The sequence below is a fragment of the Mya arenaria genome, chromosome 2 (assembly GCF_026914265.1).
Source record: "Mya arenaria isolate MELC-2E11 chromosome 2, ASM2691426v1".
NCBI lineage: Eukaryota > Metazoa > Mollusca > Bivalvia > Myida > Myidae > Mya > Mya arenaria.
Genome location: NC_069123.1, coordinates 6,694,973 through 6,720,329, shown reverse-complemented (window position 1 = coordinate 6,720,329; position 25,357 = coordinate 6,694,973). Strand labels below are relative to the sequence as shown.

The 25,357-nt window shown below is 33.8% G+C and overlaps 1 protein-coding gene across 2 annotated transcripts in view; it reads left to right on the top strand.

Annotated features, from left to right (window-relative positions):
• Positions 1-2,726: 2,726 nt before the first annotated feature.
• The window catches only part of LOC128243837 (uncharacterized), a 48,618-nt gene continuing 25,987 nt past the window's right edge, over positions 2,727-25,357 (top strand). Inside the window, exons 1-3 of one of the 2 annotated variants that reach the window (XM_052961811.1) lie at positions 2,810-2,849; positions 6,488-6,601; positions 14,551-14,967. In XM_052961811.1, the coding sequence (XP_052817771.1) occupies positions 6,502-6,601; positions 14,551-14,879 (429 nt within the window). In that variant the 5' untranslated portion in view covers positions 2,810-2,849; positions 6,488-6,501 and the 3' untranslated portion in view covers positions 14,880-14,967. Of the gene's footprint in view, positions 2,850-6,487; positions 6,602-14,550; positions 14,968-25,357 lie in introns of those variants that run through there. The other variant, XM_052961822.1, reaches the window with a different exon arrangement.

Genomic DNA, 25,357 nt, shown 5'->3' with positions numbered 1-25,357 from the left:
TCATGACCTTAAATCGCAAAACAGTTGAAACTAATGAATGGTTTTTAAACTGACTGATTTTGGTTTTTTATATACATCTATTTAATTTCTAACGATTGTGGAACAAGTTATTGCAACACTTTATTAAATCACGCTAATGTAACAGATGACAACCTTTACCACTAGATCACTCTTAACCCCATCTCAGAATACAAATGTGTTAGAGTTGAATATAAAGGACATTATACAGACGTATAGGTGCCCTCCTCTCACTAAGATCTATAAAAAGTAACGTTTCTCAGAGACTTACAAAGCGCTGATATGTTGTAGGTTGATTGCATTCAGGGCAAAAAGGCTCTTGACTGCAGTAAGTCCAGAGGTAAACATTATGTTACTGGAAAACAGCGTCCATATTGTATAATGTGCTGGACGAGCATAATATTCTCCTCCACAAGGAAACAGCTTTCAGAATGTACAAACTGTTAGACGAGCATGACTATATCTAATACAGGCAAACTGGTTTCAGAATGTACAAACTGTTAGACGAGCATGACTATGTCTAATACAGGCAAACAGCTTTCAGAATGTATGAAGTGTTAGAGGAGCAATATTTCACGCTTCACCTTAAGCTTCAAATTGATTTAAGTTGTAGAAAAGGCTTTCATTCTAAACCAAAGGGGATGGTAGCAATCCTAAATACCAATGTTGCAAAAGCAACTAGGAAACTTACTCTGTAGCTCAACTTTGCTACAATATTGTCCTAAAGTATAACACAATAAGCAATACACTAACACATACACAAACACGCGCACACGCACATAAGCACGCACGCACACACGCACGCAGACATGCACTCGCGCGCGCACAGGCACATAGGCACGCACACGCACACGCACACACACACACACACACGCACACACACACACACACGCACACACACAGGTATCACAGACTATATTTTCATATTAATACCTAATGTATAAATCTGTTGTCTAGGGTTAAAGTCTTGAATTAGTAAATAACATCATATGATTGTATGTATATTTTTCTACTTTTAAACATATTCAGGGATAAGATCGGTAGCATGAACAGATAAAGTTGCCAAAGTACACTGACCAAACAACGGTATACAGTCATAAAACATACTACATCACTTGATATTATGTACTTAATTATTTCAGATCAGTTACTCATTTTGTGTACCCAGTTTGGGGTTCGCACGTGGGTTGTGTTGAAACCATTCCATTGCCGTTAGATGTTAAATGTCCAATTTATGTCAAGATACAATGAAGACTACTAGGACGTCCCAACTTGCCAAGCGTCTATACGATTATTCATGTTCTACCGGCTTGAAGACAAATAACTTTCATCATGTTTTTCGGGTCAATGGAGACGTGCTTGAAATTGATTTAAAACCCAAATGGAATATGGATAACGCACATCAACGCGTTGAAATATTATAAAATATTACCTTTAAACATTTTACATTAAGAAAAATAAAAAGAGCAGATTCAATTAATACACATATAATCAATCTCTTGTTTTTATTCAAAGCCAAGAAAGACGTTAGAGTACGATGCGTTGTTAGTCACGACAGTAGTAAATAACAAGTGCGTGCAAAATTTAATAAATCACTTTCTTTAACGTCACAGTGATAACATTTGAAAACACAAGGTATGCAAGAAAAAACGATCAATCACTTGTTTCCGGTCTGTCGAGCTTCGTTATCGGCTTTGCAGTAGAAACATTTGGGAGATGGAAAGTACTCCCAGACCAGTTGAGATCTTGTCAATGGCGTAAGGGAAGCGTTGACAGACACGCAACAAGATATACAATGCGCAACAAACACAACGTTTCTACAAAACAAAACAGTTTAACCGTTTGCTAAAAAATGTTTGGGCTGCAAAATTTTACTCTCAATCGAATTCTTTACAAGGAGTTTTGAGATTGAAATGTTTCTTCTTGTCCCTATATATTCAAGGCTCTTAATCTCAACTTCCACACGCATTCGGAACTCCTCGGCCATTTTTTTCAAAAACAACCTCGGATGTATGCAGGTACATCAGTTGAAGTAGTTCGTAAAATTTTGAATTATATCATTAATTAAATATAAGAGTTGTATTTATTGATCTAAGTTTAAATTGATTGCCATTGAATTGAATTATTGCAAACATAATAAAGAATTCCAAGAGTTAAGTCACAAAGTTTAACTGCTAAATAAAATTACTACGCGATCTACTTACAGCGGACTTAAACGTACCACTTTTTGAGTATGTAAACCGTCCAAATACATCCGAGGTTGTTTTCGATAAAATGGCCGAGGAGATCCGAATGCTTCCACACGCTGAAGGAATTTACAGGCAACAGATACAACATAATTTGTTGGAGGCGCAAACTATATCTCCCAATAGTGACTATAAGCATTCTTACATACCAACACTTCAGTCTTCTCCCGTATTTGGGTGAACCTAGCAAGTTTCCCACGTTTGCAAGATTATTAATACAATCAGACAGGCTTGTATTGATCGCTGCTTAAGGCGAATGGGGAGAAGCGTTTGAAGAAATACTAGTTATTATGTTTTGTGTCGCAGAAGCTGTAATACTATTGATCCGTGACTTTATTTGCTTTGCTGATAGATGAGCATCGTTGGTGAAAGCGGAACCGACACTTGAGCTATTCGGTCTGAGTTGTATTGGCTGGGATGGACTTGTAAGAATGTAGAGGATTAGCTAGAAGAACTGGAACGATCGGTTTAGAAGGAAAAGAACATTTTCTCTTAAGAATAAATTGGTGTTTGACTTTTGCAAGTGCGGGAACAATAACAGATGGATTAAACACAGTTATAAGGAATACTACAAGGAAAATAACGGTGAGTTTCTTGTTAGATACATTTATTTATATATTTATATTTTCTTATCTAAAAATGTAGTCGTTTTCAGAACATGTTTTAAAATTGAATTTAAAAAAAACCAAACATGAATGTCAGTAATATTTCTATTAATTGATTTATACCACTGAAATTATGACGTTTGTGTGTTTTGATGTACAATTTAATTGCTTTATACATACATATGGTCCTGATATAGCAATTAATTATAAAGTACGAACATAATTTTCTCATACATGCGATTTACTGTCACCATTTTTTTTATCTTCGCATTACTTCTAAGTCTGAAGAGAAAAAGGTGTAAACAGTGCATCGTGTGAAGCTACTTAATTGCAACTAAATTTAAAGCCCTTTCATTCCGTTTAATTAAATATCTGCCTTTGCTGTACAATCAAATACCATAATGGTACATTTAAAAGCCGCCGCGGTATAAAGCAGTGCATCAAAGGATTATAAAGAACGGATAAACCCAGTGATTACCAGAAATAAAGAGACAGACATAAAAATCAATTGTCCTTGGTAGACTAATAAGCTACATAATTTATTCAGTCTTGTATAAGCTTACTCTCCTATACTGATGATTTTGAAAAAAAGAAGATAATAGACACGCTTATGCTTTACACTTGCTTGGCATTTTATCCATGGCTATGGCGTGAAACTCCAGGAAAAAAGTTAAAGCATATAAATTGAAAGTGCAGACAATGACGCCGATATATGTGTTTATTTGGCACATTATGGAAGAAACGCCATTTTTGACAACTTTGAATGATTGTTCCCTAAGCATTTTCAACTACGGACATTAAAACATTTTGACTGCTTATCTAAACTACCTTATTTTCACCTAAAACATTTGACAACTAAAACAATTCACAAAATATGCGATCAAATCCGATATCAATCTTTGGTAATGAAATGCCGATCATTACAGATTACAAACCCCAATGCTTGACCTTAACTTGGCGTATCTCTTTGGCTTCATTAAATATTTGGTCCGTAATTGGATAATACCATTAAAATCGCTTTTCATTTTTCACATGTTGTTTCTCAGTAATACTGATAATGTCGGAATAAATGTAATCGTTTTCCGAGGCAGGGAGCGACCGTTTGATGAACACCGAATCAATACAGACTGAATTATTCCGGTGGCTTCCTTTAAATCTCCGACAGAAGGAAATAAAGTTTTATTAACGACACGCGAATTTGAATAACAGAATATTTATGAAAAAGTATGTTATGCAATGCAAGATTTTGGAAATCGAGGACACTAAAAGAACGAGATCACAGATCTCTGTCATTTATTCAGGGATAAAGTCTCACTTTTCTGCCGTTTCTAAGTTTGGTTTCTTATCTCATTTCATTTCTTTTCATTTATTCTATTAGATTATTTTCAAACCAGACGCGCAATATTTAAAAAAAATCATTTATATTTTAGAGAGATGGTGTCTGTGTTTTGAAGGATAATTCTGGTTTCTATGGTAATGGAAAATGTCATTCTTGCAATAATGTAATGTATGGATATTTTATCAGAAGTTTTTTTATGAAACTGGCACATAATAACGTGTTCTTTGCCACCTTGAGGTTGTGAGATTATTTCTGATAATGACGTTTCGAGAGAAAATTCTCATATTTTTTAAAAGCATGACGGTTTTTAATAGTAAAGAACATAACGTTAATATAAGCTTGGAGATATGTTAAAGATTTTGAAGAATATGTATCCGGTCGCAAATTAATTAATTTTTAAAGTTGATAAACGACTAGTTAAATTTTAAACCATTTGTCTTAAACTTCGATAATGGATAAATGGATTCGAATTAACGTTTCCATTTATGGCTCGAAAAATCTGAGATTTAGTACATTCATAACTGTTTAATCAAATAAGATTGGAAAACCTGACATCAAATACGAACACATATACGATTGAAACATACAGATATTTTAAGTTGCCGTAAATGTTCAGTAAAGTTTAAATGAACAAACCTGAGTATTTCAGCTCTTAGTTTTTAGAAGAAATCACAAATGTTTATTGATTGGCTAATATTTATCGTATTATAACTACTTACCAAACAAGTCGTTTGAATGAGTCCACTATTAAAAAAAAACTTTGGTCACTTTAGTCTTGAACAAACGGGTGCATTTATTATTGATAACGAATTAACCTTAGTTGCTTGTTTAATACGACCCCATGAATAAAGACTGCCTTACACAATTGTTTTATGGCTATTTCTAGTATATTTATGAATGGAAAGAACACATGAAAAAGATTCCAAAAAATAAAAAGAAATAAAAAAAGTGCAACCGAAGGTATGAATACTAAGGTCGCAATATTTGTCTATGCTTCCGTCCTTCCTTTGCTATATTTTGGTCGTGCAGTAACTTCAGGCCATGCAAAGTGCGATTTTAAAATAACATGGCACAAATAATGGCGCACAAATGCAACGTGTCTTGTGAAAGACAAACATCCTTACTGCGAAGGTCAAGACCAAAGTTAGCGGTTAATTATGATAATTGAATGCTGCATATACTCACATAGGGAGTCGGCAGTCGTGAGAAAGCTGTTACTTGGTAATGCACGTTGCAATTTCAAATTTACCCGGCACATTTCTTAGACACACAATGACAACGCGTCGCGTAAAAGACAACAACTGGCAAAGATGTTTAATAGATACAGATGACATGCCGCGTCCAAAACCCACGTTCCTGGTCCAGGACAAGATAATTATTAAATGTTAATCATTTGGAAATGTTATATACATGCACAAAGAGTATTTGTGGGCGTGTTTGGGCTCCAACCTTGTCATGCATTATGGACTTTGAAATAACATGGGACGTATAATTGGTACACAATGGGAATGTTTCGCATGCAAAACCCACTTTATTACCTTTAACGTCAGAGTCATACTCAGGAGCGAATCGTAATGGAGTGCTGCATTAATGCACATACAGTATATGCAGTATCCTGAGTAGTCCTTATATATGGATGTGTCGCATTCAAGTCTTATTATCCCACCTCTAAAACTTACGTTTACGTTTAAAAGTAAACAATCACAGGATTTTGCAAACTATTTAGCTTTCTTAAATATAGGCATATTCCTTTTATATGTCTTGCATTTTGGGGGCGTGCGTCACTTAAGGTGACTGCTTTTGTTTCCATTCAAATTGAGATGACTAGTATATTGGTAAATTGTATTATACGTTGTACACAAATCAAACTATTAAACATATAGTTTAGACTATAAAAGTAACAGTATTATATGATTTATTCTAACAAAATTACAGTTCCCGAGATCATATCTTTAATGCTTTTCAAAATAATACAACGTTTTGCATGTCCTTGAAGTATTTTTGATTATCAGAATTTATCCTTTACAACGTAGTTTGGTCGTGAACTAGTTCTGATGAATACGAACGCCCTACTTTTTGCCGGAGAGATTGTCTAAACGTTATTGTGATTATAGAAAAACTTTTTACGAGTGTCCGCCTCGCCAAAAGGGCTACGTCGTTTGAGTTTAAGCAACACCATTGCACAGAGGCTCTTTTGTTGTGACTTCACAACATAAAATATTGTTACTATTTAAAACATAAATATCACCTTTTCTCAAACATCTGCAACTGTGTTTCAGGTATATACTTCAAAATGGTGCAGTTATTTTACTACGAGACACGAGGAAAGTGTTGCAAGAAGTTTTTAAACCATGAAGGGGTCCCGACAAAGATTCATTTGTTCCCATATGAAGGTAAGTGTTTTGGTTTCGCATACGTATAAGACACTGATTTAATTATTACCACTGTCTTGTCAATCGTAGTTTTTTTGTTTCGCTTTCTATTCTAATCCGAAAAAACTGAATATCATGGATTTTTGTCCCTAACATTAAATGATCGTTTTGGAAAAGATTCAATTGGTCATTCGCTTAAAATCTACAGTTTAAGATTGTGAAAATCGGTAGAATATACTTCTGTTTTTTAAAACAGCGTGATGAAACAAATGCTGTTGTTTAGGTTATTACATTGTTGAAATGAATTAAAAAAGATCTATACTATCGATAATATAGAATGGAAATGATTTGGAACCTTTGCTTTATTATAATTTAAAAACAACAACGATTGAAAAAAACAGGGAAAGCCGTCCAATACATATATATTTTATTTAAATATATCAGGGTAATCATACACTTAACGTAAGACACACAACGTCACAGGAAGACAAATGTAACATTGAACAAATATAAATAAATCGTTATTAAAATGATAGGGTAACTAACTTGGCACAGGCCCTGCAACGGTTGTAAGAAAACTTAGAGGGATAAACCAGTTCATATTCACTCAACCTCCCACTTTTCCGAACATTTATCTATATAGAAGCTCACGACAAAGCCAAAACAACTGATTGATTGTACGGGTTAGTCGTCTTGCAATGTCAGTAACCACTTTAAGAAAATCATTTAAGGGGTTCAAATTGTTACTGCACGGATGTAAATCAAATGAAATTTCATCACACCAATTTATATGAGAATATTACCTAAAATTCAGTAAAATAAGTCGAAATCATACACATATTTAAGTCGAGGTTCTTTTCTACATATTCTATGTCCAACACTATTCCGAATGAAAATGCTCAAATCAAAATAGATCGATCTGCTTGCTTTTGATGATTATGTAAAATCTCGATATTTTGACAATTAGCAATTGTCTGTTTTTATGTGTTTGTTTTTGATATAGTAAAAGTGCGTCAATTAATCATTACATTTTCAATGCGACTTTCTTATGTATTATTTTTGTGTTGAATAACAGATAGGTATGAAACATACCGATTGCTATTAGTATCTTTAGTCTGGCACATAATATAAACATCCGGTGCAAATCATGATCTGCTGTTTTTTATTTGGTATTTTGTTTTCAAAAATACACAATCCTGCAAAATATAATGGATCACGGAAAGCACCATATCAATCTGATTGTATGAAATAAACTAATCTGATTTAAATTCCGTTTTTTCAAGGTTAAATAGCCGAAAGCACCAGTTCAATGTCCAGGAAATATTTTCATAAAACACACAGTAATTGAATTGCTTTTGCGATGCAAATGTACGTGCAGAAAATGAATAAAAAATAAAATTGTAGCACTAGGCAAATCATCCATCAAGCATGCATTAGGTCCATTATGAATACTAAATGGCCATATCATTCGATCTTTACGGAGTTGTTGCACGCATATATGCTGTCGCAAACATTAAGACTGTGATAATTAAATTTCCAGTTTTTCTTGGTCTTTGATCTAAAGCATTCATATGAGTTGTTTGTCATGTTAAGCCTTCGAAATTTACGAAAACATGTCCAGTCATGGTACTGATGTTTTTTCACATATAAGGAAAGTTATATATTTGCAATGCGTAAAGTTCATTGCTTGTTTCTGTTAGAACCAATGACCTAGATTTCAATTTATCATTATTGTATAGTTTATATAGTATTTCAGCAAGCAACGAAACCACTTACTTACAACAGAACAAAGGAAGATTATACTATCACAATTCCTACCCTAGATCTGTAGTCAGTATATATATATATATATATATATATATATATATATATATATATATATATATATATATATATATATATATATATATATCTGCTTATCGTTACAATTGAACAAACATGGATTGCCATATATGGGTAAATGTATAAGTAAAATATTGATGAGATTATCGCCCTACCTAACATTATTTTGCTTCAAAGGCAGATATATCAGAAACAAATTAACTGGAACACGGCTATGAAGAAAAGCTGCGTTTATTTACATCGCCTTTAAACTGTCTACCGATTATCAACTACATTTTCGATTTTTTTTATTTCATCTGGTGACTTCTGAAAATCAGGCTTTAAATGATTTAGCAAAGGAGTTATAAATGCATAGAGATATTCCATAAATGCCATTTGTTCTCAGGAAATTGTCAGGCCATCAGGAAATGGACACTATCATGGATGAGCTGTTTCACACTCATCTATTCTTTCTATGCAACATAGTTCAACTTTTATGCATTTGAGATGTATATAACATTTTCAAAGAATCACTCGTTCATCTTAAGTTACCATTCATTTTCTGGTAATATATATATAGCCAAAAAGTTTGTTTTGAGAACTCCATTGTTATTCCTAAATACTTAAACGTTTCATCTCCGCTATGAATTCAGTCCTTGAAATTGTAGATATCAGCTACCTTTTCCGTTTTTTTCCGGGCTTTACAAAACAAGGAAACTACTGCGATAGTGATAAATTGATGCTTAATTGATATCATTTAAGCTCATTTGTTTTTCTAAGGAAGAAAAGGTCGAGTGACTGCCGCAGCACCTGTGCAGCTGACGCATACTCGTCCGCTGGCAAACACTTTTAAACTTTGCCAATAACAAGATACTCCGTTCAAGATAATCGCATAACAGTTGATACACACGTAGCCAGAGACAGCACCTCTGTATTAACTCGAATAGTAAGGTCCATGAATCTGGCTTAAATAACTGTCGACTATTGCCCTTTGTACGATTAAAAAAAGCGTGCGTCTTAAAACGTCAATATGAAAATGCATTTGAGAGCTAAAACTACTGAAATGATGAGAACAATATTATTAGATATTCTATCACCAGAAAACAAAGACTTACAGCAAATAAAAACATTTAAATATAAAAGTTCTCCAGAAACACACATTATAAAATGACCGCGGACACTTTCATTTCATTCATATTTCACATTTAATCAAAGTTGTTGTAGTGCATGTCCGTTTTCATGAGATCAACAATACGGCTTACTGTATTTGCACAACAGACCCATACAGTTCAGGACAAGTTGTTACTGCGCCTCATTGGATATCAAGTGAAATGAAAAGGCATAAAATATGAATGATGGTGTTCAGTTTTGTTTAAGGAGACTTTCAGTTCCATACACATATTTTAAACACAAGTATTTTGCGCAATTGATCATAAACATTTCTTAAGAATGTTGCACTTTGCACACATGTTACGAACTTGTTTTTATTTCAGGGACATTAGAATAAGGACTGATAGTCGTTAAAAATTGTCTTGAAATGAACAATTTTCCAGTATTTTGCCAGAGACATCAAATGATCATTTGGTTTATAATACATCGCATGATTAGTTATATGTAAACTTGTAATAATCATCAGTCGTACATAATACGTTTAGTACACATTAAACACATTAAGCATCAACGAATCTCAAAGACCACTGTAGTCAGCAGAATAGGACACGAAATGACAACATCAGAATCCACAATTATGGCCCCTCATATGTATCCAAACCCAGTGAAGTTTAATATTATAATACATTCAACAGTTAATTTTAATACGCTGATGTATGATATCATTTAGCAAACAATAATTCATCTAGTCTCTGAACAAACCCAAATACTGATATTTTTTATAATGTTAGTACTACATGTAGATATTCTAATCATTTTCGCTGAAGTACATCTTTCTCCTAATATAATTTGCCTATAGTCTGGGCGAGTACTGTTTATGGATAATTGAAAACTTAAAAATATCACAGAGGGGAGCCTTTTTCCATAACCTGTCGATGGAAAAAGACTCCACATGTCAATTCTTGCTTGCCGGAGCATTACTGATTCACCACAAGAAAACATCAATACTTGCTAAAGGTTCCTTAATACTACGGGGTTCAAGAAAAACACCAATAAATAGTCTACGCTTTCCTACGAAACTTAAATGTGTCTGAATGACAAAAACTGGTTGTTTTGCAGTTAACGTTGCTGCAACATGCCCTTCTTGCCCGCAGGTGAATGCAGACAACGGTGGAGTAATTGATGAGTTAATGATTACAAATGTTACAGAGTAAAATGCTAAATATCAGATACCAATTCGGTTCCACTTAACATGTGTAATCAATGATTATTCAAAGGACCGAGTTTTGAATATTATTACTTAATGTGATTTTCTGGTACCAAATTTTTGCCCAGAGTAAGAGTAATATTGTAAACATCAATAAGCATGCATGCTCAATTTGATTATTGGTTACCCATATGATATGCGTTTGTTTGCTTACTTAAAGTGCGTTTATATAAATTGTATCGTCAGAGCTACCATTTAATGAAGTTTGTCTGTATAAACCGTTTAATTGACGGGTATATGGACCTAAAACATAGCAACAACAGCACATAGTTACATTAATTTTACGTACTTAGGTATTAATTTTATGTATTCAGGCAATATGTCTAGTGCTGTTAAGATGTTACATGATCAAACCCTTAAGGCATATAATAGTCTCCTGATGTTGTTCGATCTAGTCAAATTAGATGTTAAGACCAAGTTATCGTTGTTCAATACTATGACTGTGCCTATTCTTGTATACGGGTCAAAAGTCTGGGGAGTTTATAATTTTAAAGAAGTTGATAAACTGCAAATTCGATTTTTAAAGCATTTACTTTGTGTCAAAAAACAGACTCCTAACTATGCTGTATACGGTGAATTTGGAGAAATACCATTATCTATCGTTTGCAAGGAAAGGGCAATCAAATTCTGGTTAAAGATTATGAAAAATGGTGACTCTCCAATAAATTATATGTATCTCGATCAGGGTAATAATATTAATGGCCCTTGCTGGGCGACTAGGATGAAATGTATTATAAACCATTTAGGATTAAATTTTCTTACTGATAATTTTGATGTAAATGCCGAATACTTTCCTTTGTTAAAAGCTAGACTCCGTGACCAGTTTATCAAAGATTGGCGCAGATCGATAAATAGCATGACTAAATTAGAAACAAATTGCTCATTGAAAACAAATTTTGAATACGAAGAATCTCTTGACAGAATTGAAAATGATAATTTACGCAAACATTTTTCTTCCATGAGGTTGTCTTCACACAAGTTAGAAATTGAAGCCGGTAGATATACCGGTATTGCAAGAGAAAACAGACTTTGCAAATGCTGTAACGCTAATGTTATAGAAAATGAATACTATTTTGTATTATGCTGTAGTATATTTAGAGTCTTACGCTTAAAATATCTAGGAAATATATCATGGCCAAATTTAAATATGTTTAAACGACTAACGTTAAGCAAAAGACAAACTAAGATAGCAATCTACATTAAAGAAGCCATGAATTTAAGAAATACTTCCCTTGTACAATAGTAATCCTCCTTATGTTAACCTTTGTTTATTTATGCTTTTTCCTTCTAAGTGTTTAACAATTTATGTTGTCATATTTAATTACATGATGTATATTTATTATTATTCCGTTACTCTTTATAGTTGATTTATGTTTTTGCCATATTTATGTTGTTAATGGCCAAAGGCTATTTTATGCCGATCTGCCAATAAACTTTGAAACTTGAAACTTGATAAGGCCACACCAAATTAATGTTTAGTTCCTCGGATGTTTGACAAAGAAAATGGAGCGAGCGAGCGAAAAAAATAAATAAATAAAATTTTGTCAGTTTCCATAAAAACCGAAGCGAGCGAAGAGCGAAAAATATATTTTTCCTTATATTCAATATAAATAAGAAAGATTGTTCAAAATAATTGCCCTTAAACCCATTTTAATGCCATCTTGAACTGAACCTCTAATGGACATTGGGAAAATGTCGGAAATCATACTATTTATTCATCCGTGTTTAGTACAAACTTTATATGGATAAATCTAATTTCTTATATAATTAATACATAATTTAATATGACGATCATTCATAATAATAAATGCTTTTAGTAAAAAGTTTGAAACAACTTAAATAAGTCTACCTGAATCAGTTTAACATAATATGCAACTGTATTTAGACATAACTTAGGATTGATTTTGGATTTGTAAAAAAATGATCACTTACTGGCATCATCAAACATCAGACTCCATATAACATAGACTAAATTTGGTTTATATTATCACATGAAATGCAATGACATGTGCTTATTAAAACAAAAAGAACAAGGGTATTTTTCAGAGTACTTTTTTTGTTATTTAGATGTTTTTATGCACCAGCCAATTGTATACACCCCCCCGCCCCCTAAGTCCGGAATAAGGGGGACTTTGACTTCCAGTCTCTCAAAACCCGGGTAAAATACACGACCTGCAGGGACACAATGCTGGTAAAATCCCTGCCAAATGGCCCCGCAACCCCGAATACCTATGTGAGGCCCATTCCCGACTATTTTCAATATGAAGACAAAACCACATTCACTAGGCACTGCTGGACCACATGAAAGGTAAAAACACAGCCCATTGCCTCTGCTGTCCCGCGTATACCCCTGGAACAAGGGCGAGGGGTGGGCGGGGCAGTGGTTACAATTGGTGCATTACAATCCCTGATTATGTTGCAAATAAAAACAAAATATAAGGTGATAAACTAAGGCTTACTTATGTTGAGGTATATCCAGACCAGTGTTTATATCGCTATTTGTGAAAAGATATTTGTTCATAACTGTTGTTTTGTCAGAATTTGATCAAAAATGAGATTGATACATCAATTTGGACCAAACAATGACCCGTGTTCCAGTTAAGTTGACCTGTGACATCTTCAGCATCGTCGTAACGAGGTAAAATTTTGGTCCCTTGTATTATGACTTGAATAAAATAGTACTAAGTTGATCATTCCGATTTCCATTCAAAACGAGTCACTAATTACGCAATATAATCATTACCAGTCTCAGATACACATGCTTTATTGCATAATGATTGCTTTAAATAATGATCTTTTAGTGCATGAGACGATCAACAATGACTTCAAGCATGCTCAAAACATATTTATTGTCAAAAATAAGATTTAATTTCCAAACTTCGAGCCACATTGTTTATACCGGAATCGGCCATTTTGATTGAATTTATTGAAACCAATGCTAAACCGATCGATATACAGTATAAAAACACTACCCATCGGTAACTTCCCTTTACAAAAACACGAAAACTAGCGTAGAAAAATTATACTTGATTATTTTTAGCCTTTTAATAAATTATTACCTGAAAAAAATCTGCTTGGCGATCAAAATAGAGGTGCGGGCGCCCAAAAAATTATATACATTATAGGACAATAACACAAACAAGTCCAATTGTCGAAAATTTACATATCAGCCCCGTTCAATGGCACATCGTAAACACTAATGACACAGAAAAAAATCACAAACCAGAAACACGGAACAACAACGCAAAACAGCACATATAACATATGAACCTATAAATATATAGGGGTGTCTATAAAGGATTATTAGGTATCGCCTTTGAAATTAATCTTACGTTAAAACGGTTTAAAATGGTTTTGATATTATTTACATGGGGTTATCAGATATCAAAATGTCATTGTGTTGTGTATTTAATTTATGTTTCTGAAGATGTGACTTTTTGTTATTAACATTAACAGGACTATAAGCTTTTGCATTGAATTTAAATTGATGACCTTCAGTTGCAGTTTTTTTTTAATTTAAATACACCAGTTAAATATTGACTAAATAGAACACGAGAAACGTTGCTTAATATATTCATATTCTCTTGTACCCAATGAGAGCATCGTTCAAAGAGCGCTGGTAGCAGTTTATATTAACGTTTTATTTTCTTAAATATGAAGACCATGCTTAAATAAACAGATCTAAAGCACGCGATCCTTATAAGGAATACTAAAGTATTCGCTACAATTTAAGCTTGAATATACATTGTTTGTTGGCATTTGTCTTTTTCAGGATGGGCACAACCAGCAATGACGTCATATTGGCTGCTGAAAACCTATTGGTGGAGTAGGTCACGTGTAAAAATTACAGAAGTCACTGGGTCGCAAACGCATGAAGTAAAGGGCAAAATTCAGTGCATTAAAAATGGTTCTACCGTCATTTCCGGTAAAATAAAAGACAAAACAAACAGCGACTTCAGAATGCATCTCACATCAAATGTTGATAGCGCTGATTTCCAACTTGGTTATTGTGTTACAGGAACACTTGAAAGGGGACGGAAAAAGTCAGAAAAGGGATTTAGTCTGACTCACTATGCTATGATAAAACGAAGAGGGTACTAATGTTGTATTCCCAATAGTTTAGTGTCTGAGTTGGCTTGATTGTTAAATGACATAATTGTTCAAATTGAATGTTAAATGCCATATTTGTTAAAATTGAATGCTTAACGGCATATATATATATATATATATATATATATATATATATATATATATATATATATATATATATATATATTATATATATATATATATATATATATATATATATAGTTAAATACTTATTATTGTGTTAATTGTTGATGTTAAATGTTTATACTATTTGTTATAATTATTGTACGTAGAAAACTGCTATACATTAAGGTTGGTTTGGTATTTCCGTGAATTGTTATTGGTTTTGTTATCGATAAATACACACAAAGTCTTTATGTTTGTGTGGTGGTTTTATTGATGCAAAAAAGGGCTGAATATTTGTTGTTTTAAACATTGCTGTGAAAACATTGTTTTATTTTGCTTTTAGGTTTGTTTGCTTGGTACATGTTAGGTTTATAATTGTTTTAATTTACTGAAATGCGGCAAAAATGCGGTAAGAAAAAAATAAAATCAGACTTGGAAACAACTTTATTTGTCATTGACCTCTGAGGTTTGTTTGTTAGATCATACTTTGTTATCAAAAGTTCAAATATAAATTTGAACATAAACATGTACATTGTATCTAAACAAAAGTACATAAAAAGATGAATCAAGTCTTGCTACTAAATATTGTTGTTTGTTATAAAAAAACGATTACTATACTAAAAAATTATGACCTCTGTTGAAAAATGAATAAGCTAATATCATTCTACTGAGAAAAAACGTAATACCAATGCAATTCATTGTACAGAGACACATCCATCACATCAAAACTTACTGTGATCTTGTTTCATGACACAGTGACAAACCAAGCACCCACAAACTTACTGTGATCTTGTTTCATGACACAGCGACAAACCAAGCACCCACAAACTTACTGTGATCTTGTTTCATGACACAGTGACAAACCAAGCACCCACAAACTTACTGTGATCTTGTTTCATGACACAGTGACACACCAAGCACCCCCACACTTACTGTGATCTTGTTTCATGACACAGTGACAAACGAAGCACCCACAAACTTATTTGGATCTTGTTTCATGGCACAGAGACACACCAAGCACCCCCAAACTTACTGTGATCTTGTTTCATGACAAAGTGACACACCAAGCACCCCCAATCTTACTGTGATCTTGTTTCATGGCACAGAGACACACCAAGCACCCCCAAACTTACTGTGATCTTGTTTCATGGCACAGAGACACACCAAGCACCCCCAAACTTACTGTGATCTTGTTTCATGACACAGTGACACACCAAGCACCCCCAAACATACTATGATCTTGATTCATGACACAGTGACACACCAAGAACCCCAAACTTACTGTGATCTTGTTTCATGGCACAGTGATACACCAAGCACCTCAAACTTACTGTGAACTTGTCTCATGACACAGTGACATACCAAGCACCCCTAAACTTACTTTGATCTTGTTTGATGACACAGTGGCACACCAAGAACACCCAAACCTACTGTGATCTTGTGTCATGACACAGTGACACACCCTTCACATCAAACCTTACTGTGATCTTGTTTCATAACATGCGGACAAGCAATAGTTTCAAAGCGTATTCTTTATTCTTGTAGTTTAATAAAAGACATTGCATTGAGGACAACATGTGCCGAAATATATTTACAAATTCACGTCCCAAACAACAAGGCAAGCCCGAATATCGATCCGACTGATTTGGCTTCATAATGGAGTAAGCCCCTCTATCCGTGCAATTTGTCAGGAGTTTTGGACATCAACAGATAATTGACAAACAAGCGCCACTGATTGAAGTGACGATGATAACATTATTTGCTATTGTTGGTTTCTGCGATGTCCAGGACATTCTTCAGCCTTAGGTTATAAGTGCTGGTAGCAAAACGTTCCCTATATAAAGCATACACACTAGTTAATGTATTGTTGTTTCCGCTGCTTCTAACGACCATGTGTTAACTTTCTACCGACCCTACAGTTGTTTGTACTAAAATAATACTTTGTTCCAAATACTGCAGAATAAATTATTTTTTGTAATTTTTTTCATCCACAAGCTTCAAAACTGAAGCATGTTAAAGGGACTAGACACCAGATGATACCACAGCAAGAAAAAAGAAGTATTAAATTTGTCAAAAACATACATATAATTGAGATCTCTGTTCACAATACATTAAATCTTATTTACTGATGTATCACATCGCGTACGACACATGTGTCTTTCGCAGTTTATGCGTATTTTTCCAAATCGAAATTTTCTGGGTTTGTCTATCACGTTAATCCCAGTAAATTAAAAAATAGAGTCTGTCTATCTATCAACTGGAAAACCGTTATGCGCTATTTTTGAATGGGTAAACTCAGCTGAGACAGCGACGAAATAGTCTTTTGATCATGTAAAATGGTGTGTAAACGGGCTCATACTAGTTCGTATTAATAAGTCTAGGCTTGTTTTGAGAAATACTTTATTTGGCGACATCTGGTGTCTAGTCCCTTTAAAGCTGGCCAAGTTCATAATGCAAATAGGTGGTAAAATGAAAAGGATTTTGAAAAGTAAATTGAAAAATATAGAACAATTCCTGAATGACTTATTGTCGTCAAACATTGATTAATAAGGATATTTTTCCAAGAATAATTGCATGTTTATTGAAACTGAACGATTTTCAGAGGTTTTTATTTTCATTTTGTATGATCCTGTTGTAATAAAAACTGCTGGAATTTAATTGAATCTGAATTTAAAATAATGACCCTATTCGTCTTGTTTTGATTGAGACTGCAATGGTAGGAGCAATATTGTCAACACTTTCAGAAATTGTGTACGGCTGTTACTATCTTTGTCTCTACAATAAGAGTTGAATTCACTGCTTGGCAATTTGTACTCTTGTCCTGAGGAATGGAAATTACAGAACAAATTATGTGGATTGAAATAGCTGGTAAATGAAAAGATGTACTCTCCGAATGATTGGCTATTGGAGTAGAAGCTTCTTTCTTGTATGTGCAAAATTAAGAGACAACCGTACTAGTACGATTTATATAGAGGCGAAATGTGCTTTTTCGCAGTTAACTTTTCTGGTACTGATATTATCCGGGCGAAGTGGTCTTGTACTTTAACACATTATGTGGAAGCGTTTCTCCATTTTCATGCTAATATTACAATAGAAAATATGCGGCAAGACCGTGACCATCACTCATATATAAGAGCCAATTGCTATTAAAACAAGAATATTATGCATATCATCAATTGCTGTAATAAAGCGGCCCCATCATCCACCATGTCGATTACGACACACGTTATCAGAATTGGAAATGTAGATGAGAATGCAGAGCGATGGCAAAATAAATATTTGAAACAAAGTAAATGAAGTAAATGATCAGATGAATTTATTATTCAACATTATTCCAGAGGCTTTATTACATATTTCGTAAACAAGTTGAATAAATAGAGAATCTATCAGAAGTCTAGAAATTGAGTGACATGTGTAATATATACAACTCGTAATGGTTTTATTAACCTGGAATCAAATAGAAGCTTGGAATAATAATATATTCTAGCGCATGCTTTTCTCAACACAATGCTAGTTTTGACATAGAACTACAAGATTTATGAATATTTATATGAAAAAAACTACAGTATCAAGCACAGTAGTCAAAAGTTTAAACATAAACCCCGTGTAATGGCACAGGGTAAGCGCCAAGGACATAGAACACAAAAACAAAAACTCTCAAACAAGAATCTTGGAGCAACAGCACACAACTCCACAAATAACACAGTGCATATATACTACATAAAAAACTAGGTGTGCTTATCAAAGATTGTTAGGTACTGCCTTAGAACGGGCAGTAGAATAAAAAATACTGGGGATTTAAACCTGTTTGCGTGCACAACCTAACTCTTACCCAACAATCCTGAATGAAGTTTTGTTGGCTTGTGTATTTGTTGCTGGCAGTTTGATTTGCTTTGGAGATTGCGCCCGTGTCATTTACATTATTGTAACAAGCACACGCTTGAATCCTAGCATTCTCTTTGTAGAATCGATTGTATTGCAAGTGAGCAGTTTCTAAATGACTTTGGAAAATTATTTTAAAAAAAATCACTAATTGTTCCAATATTATACTCTATGATATAATTTCATAAGCCTTCAGTCTATCCTGTAAAACTTTATTTGTTTGTATAGCGTTGAATATCTGATGACTCGAATGAACTAGCCTAGACGGCTTAAATGTGTCATCTAAGAATTGACAGAAATATGATAAACTTGTACAATTAATTATAGTCTTATAGATCGAATAACTATTATCGAACTTGTTTTATGTAGTGTTATGGCTGCTATAAACAAGTTCATATGTCCACAAAATTAAACATAACCAACTCAGTGATCTCCCTCAACGAGCCGAGAATGTTTTTGCCCATAAGTTTCATATTTCATTGCCGTTATTAGATACCTATTCTATTAAACGTTTCATATCCAAAAGTAAACATATATTTCAAATACAAAACAAAATAATGAAACATTCTGCACTCTGTCTCGTGAATTTGATTACCTTCAGGCCCCGATTTCTTGTAACGTCCTAAGTCCCTTATAGAAGGAACAAGCACTATTTTTATTTTGATATAACTAGCATAGTATTTCCTTCTTTAAGAGGTTTAGACGTAAAATATGATTATTTATTTTTAATAAAAAATATATGTTTAATTTAATTTAAGCATCTATTTGTGCTATTTGAAATAAGCTTCTTAAGCCTCTTAAGCTTACCGGTATAAATGACGGCAGTTATTACTGTACGGCAATAGGAAATGTTCACTGAGTTGCGTTAAAACAAAGCCCTTCTAAACGTGCATCTGTTTAGGGAATTATTTACTTATATGAGCAATTTTGTATAATATATAACGCCAGACAAACATTTTTCGAATGTGCAAGTTAGTCTGTGTTGCTGTTTAAGTGCTTTGTCTGTTTTTTTACAGGTTTATGCAATTTTAGAATTCATTTAAGATTGCAGGTACCGCGTGTGTCCCTATTGTTTTTATCACAGAATCATGGTACACTATACATCAACAAAAGATACTCTCAAACATGTCTTGTGGGCGTCCTTTCAAGGAAATGGTCCAGAAAAGTAACTCGCGATCTGCACGTAATGGAAAGTACAGCTGGACCCTTATTTGATCATGCCTCTTTGATTAAAAGGCGCTTTTCCGTCACAAGAAAGAAGCTCCTACAAAAACCAATAATTGGCAAGTATACCTAAGGGGAGACCTTTGTGTGTGCTCTATTTACCATTTTCAGCTATTTCAATCAAAAGGACTTGTCCTTTTATACTCGAAAGCTAGTGTTTCTATCTGTTGAGGGAAAAGAAGCCGCTTCTTATTAACACCGTTAATGATATGAACAAATATACGTAGACAGCGATGCACCTTCAATAACTGTGAATGCACAATCTTAATAAGACTGCTGTTAGCCGGGCATAAGGGGTGCGGGTTGCACAGTATTTTAACTAACATTGTAGTCAATGAACAGTCTCCAAAAACTGATACCGCTGTACGTCGGTCAATAGTGGCGTTCATAGTATTTTACCTAACGCTTAGGTCGATGAACAGTTTCAATAATTATGTGAAAAACCACAGAAACAAGCTTAGTAGCCAAAAGTTTAAACATCAACACCTGAAAAAAAAACCTGAAAATTTTGTAAGCCGGTCATTAGGGGCATTCACAGTGTTGCACCTACCATTGTAGTCAATGAACAGTCTCAATCAGACCGAGACTACTCTAAACTGGTCATTACGAGCGTTGACAGTGTTGGACATACAATTTCTGTCAATGCGCAGTCTCAGTCAAACCGAGACTGCTGTAAGCTGGTCGTTAGGTGCGTTGGCAGTGGTGTTCTTATTATAGCAATAACTGTATTAAATGTTTCCAAAGGCTCGCTTACAACACAATCTGGACGATCGACTAAAATTTCATTTCAGTTACATTTTTAAAACTTTAAAATGATACAAACGTTTTATTACAAACGAAACAAAAACAACAGCCGAAGATCAACCATTACAAACACAGATTTAACATCAACTATTTTTTCATTCTCATTTTATGTAGTAAGGCAGTATTTTGATCCATTTTATGAAATGCTTTTAACAATTGTTCTAGTGATAAAGCAAATTCCATAAAAGAGTTGATTTTCCATTTCCCAGAACGACCCTTACACAGTAGAAAACCTAATATATGCGCAGTAAGCTGATGTAGTGAGATTTTATGCCAAACAACTCAATGACATTAATTCATTGAAGCGAATATAAATGATATGATGGATCGATATCGATGGAAATTTTTCTTTTAAAAAGACAAGTGCCTGTCAAACTGGAGGTAATGTTCTTTGTATGGAGAATTGTTTTTATTTTATGTTCATTTTATTACGCTCTTAGATAGCTGCTTTTAGAGGGTTTAGTGGAATTATAGTAACAATCCGTTTGAAACAATCATTTTCTCCGAAGAGAAACTATATTCTAAGCATGAATGACTTTTCTTCATCGCTCCAGAAACCAACTTAAATGACAATGCAAAAAAGAACGATGATTAAAACAAGTGCAAATGAGTCGAGAACCATTTTACATGATTCACACTTCCACATTGATCAGATAACAATCCTCTTCCAATGTAGAAGAATTCTCAGTAATTGTTTTCGTGGCAGAAAATGTTGACCTTATTGGTACCTATCTGATTTGGCGTCAAAGTGGTGCTAGAACTCGTATTGCCTCTAAATGACCAGGATTCTTGTCAGCGGATAATTGACAAACAAGCGCCACTCGTTTACAATCGCAGAGTACCTATTATCGGTATCTGCAATATCCAGGAATACTTTTGACTTTACTTATAACTATTGGTATCAACACGTTCACTAAATAAGACAGAGGTGTTTGCCAGGTTTATTTGCTAACCCGACCCGCATGCTGTATTTATTTTTCTTCGATGTACTGTAAATAATAGTACTTCCATCACCATGATGCCTTATTGCTAGATTTTAATACTTTCCGTAAGTCATAATTTGATATTTTTAGTGGCTCCGTATTCGCAATTACAACAGTTATGATTACAACAGTTTCATGATAACATTCATTCAGTACGGATCATCAAGACGGTCTTTAACATAAATATGTAGCTCTTGACATAGCCACGAATGGTAAATGAGTAATTTTAATAGCAATGAAAATTTCAGTAATACTATTTTGGACGTTGTTATATATACATGTATATAAATATAATAGTAAGCGAGGTTACAGGATAGGAATATTGTGCCATCCAAAAAAATCACACTTCTTTTTGTGAATCTTGTCCAAGTAGTTTTATTGCATTATTAATTATAGTATTTTCTAGCCATCATACATTATGCGTCATGTGAGAGAATTGTGAAGATTATAAGTATCTTTCATGGCCAAAGAGTGTAAGATAGGCTCATCCCGACCCGAGCGTAGGGGGTAAACGAGGTTTACCAAGTTTCCGCAAAACACCCTGCGCAAGGGTTGGGATGAACCTATATTACACGAGCGGCTATGGTAGATGACTTTTTTCCCACCTCAGTTAAACAAAATTAGGTAAAAACATATATTTTGCTTGATCTCTTTTGTGCGTAGTGAAAATAAATGCTTATGGATATGTGATAATTTATGGTTGTCATGGATATGCGCGCAGTGATTCAGATTATGTTAATAGTGAAATATGTCTTTAAATAGTTCTGAGGAGAGTGAAGCATAATTTCTTGAAAGGTGCGTGAAAACTTTTTTATGGTGACATTTAATGCGAAAAATAATTAATTAGCATTCTAAATATTGCAATATGACAATGTTTCAATGATGCTACAGACGACAGTCTTCAACAAGGGAGGTAATTACAATGTGATGACCATCAAAAAGGAGTTCCATACGAGTCCTTTTTTATCTTTGCCCGTGGGCAGGATAAGAATTTCTAGCATGGTTAGATTTTTGGATCTACTTATCTGAGTTCGGAGAAAATGGCATCTATGAGGGCTCTTTCAAAGCATGTCACTAATATTTACATACACCAAACAATACTTGCAATCTCAGACGAATACAGTCCCGATCACATTTGGAAGCACGAAATACACACGGAATATGACAATAACAGTCACATTTCGATTAAAACGTATGTGAAAAACTACAGAAACAAGCTCAGTACCTCAGGGCTTCCTGAAGTGTTTACGTTTGTTGATACCTAGAGTTACTCTAACAAAACACGAATATTTTACCCTCAAAGATAGGCACACAATGTCAATGTTACCTTTTCTGAAAAGTGACTGTAGAAATCCTGTTGATTTACGTAGCTGGTATATTTGTAAAGAGAGCACAACGAAAAGTGCTCTAATGTTAACTCACCCAATTATTATGACCCCCTTTCAAGATTGATTGATCAGAAGACAATTCGTTGACTGGTTGGTAATAATAGAAGCATAAGGTTCTCATACATAGTACTCGAATCTGCAATGACCAGCAGATGGCCCTTTACATTTTAAAGACAGCAGGTCAAAGTTCACGGTCGTGGTGAACTTGAACACAAGATAGGTTTGTTCGATTGATAACTAGTGTATTATTGTCGGAGCTTCATTGTGAATGATTGTCAGAACACAAAGGTGTACTTGGTGTAATCTACAATTATGCATTTTAGTTAGAGTTTTTTTCTTCTGCAGAAATTGACAGAACTACTCCTTTAAATCAAACAAGCAAGATATAAGTAGGGTTGAAATGCACTTTTATGAACAGTTTTATTTTCTTACAATATTTTATTATAAAGACAGCCTTGAAAATGTTTGCGAGAAGCAATTGTAGATGTATTGCGTATCATATTGATATCATGATGGAAATCACAGAAATCAAACCCTCGAAATACATACCCTACCAAGATCTTCTAAAGTGACAGACTATAAACATAAAAAAACACACCAACAAGGAACACAAATTGAAACATATGATCGAAAAGTTGATTTCAATCACGTCGTACAAAATATCGAAATATTTGGAAGTAAAAACTATGGTATCAGCTTGTGCCAACTGTGATTCTTTTTATTGTTTGGTGATTATTGTTTATTTTTGTCTTGTGCCAAAAATGGTATCGTCTCGCTCATCGGAGCTATTACAGTAAAAACGTTTTCCACTACGTAAAAAAATCTAGATAAACTTATGTTTGTTCTTTTCTGTAAATTGTGTTCGCAAAGAAAACCCCCATCTTGTTTTACTTTCGCTTCTTCTTGTCCTAGTATGAACCGATTTTTAATTGAACTATTAGTTAATATTTACATTACATGATCGGCAAATGATTGTTATTGATCCATTACATTTGACTACATTAATGCAATACGTTTGATTTTATTATGTTTAAAATGGCCAGTTGTAATCTTCTTTTGAAACTTGTTTTGTAAATAAACTTTAGACACGTGCTTGACTTACATTGTTAAGAGTTTTTTAATCATAGCATAGTTTGTGTTGTCGTCCTTGTACAAAAACAATTCACTTACAGTGACACTCTTATTCAAAACCAAAACATACACACGTTTAACAAACATCAATTTTGACTTATAAACCTTTAAGTACTTGTTAAATAATGCATTTATGGAAAATACTAACTACTGATAACAAGATTGTAAACATGCATTTAATCGCAGAAAGCGCAAAAATATTAAATAATTGGTGAATGCTAAAAGATTTACTGTGATCTACTATAGTCTCATAAGGAAGAAATACCGTGTTTTATGCTCATTTCTTTTAAATTGAATTCGGTATCCTTCATATGAACCATTGTTTTCAACATCTTTTCATCCTTTTTGGAATATTATAACAATCTTATTAATTGTGGTAAATCTTATTTGGGAGTAAGAGTGCATCTTTAAACAGGCTCTATATACTGTTTTGTATGTGCAGACAATGTTTAATTTCAATTCCTTGAACATTCCTTTTTGTTTATGCATCTATGCAGGATTTACAAATGCGATGTAAAGTTGTTTCTCTTGTTTGGTGTTTGTTCGGCCTTGAATTGTTTGCTTTATTCAACAAAGTTTGGTAAAGCTTTAGGCTACTTTGCTTGTCTCTATAGTTTTTGTTGTTTTATTGTAGCTTTCTATGTACATATGTTCGACTCTAAGCAAAGCAGTTATTGGTTCAGGCCCAATCATGGCTACGTACACTTTCTCATAGCCTATCAAAGCAGGCACCGGTACAAATCATCGGTTTATTCCTGGAACATACATGAGCGTTCTTCACACAGCAGCATAGAGGATTTTACTTTACAGCTAAAATACACCTTTTTACAATAGTATAAACATGTAGATTTCATTAACGTTAAAGCATACTTAAGGCGTACATAACATAGTTTTACTGCTTCTCAAACTTCCCTAAAATTTAGCCCGTTAAGCAAAGCATACCAATTTTGGA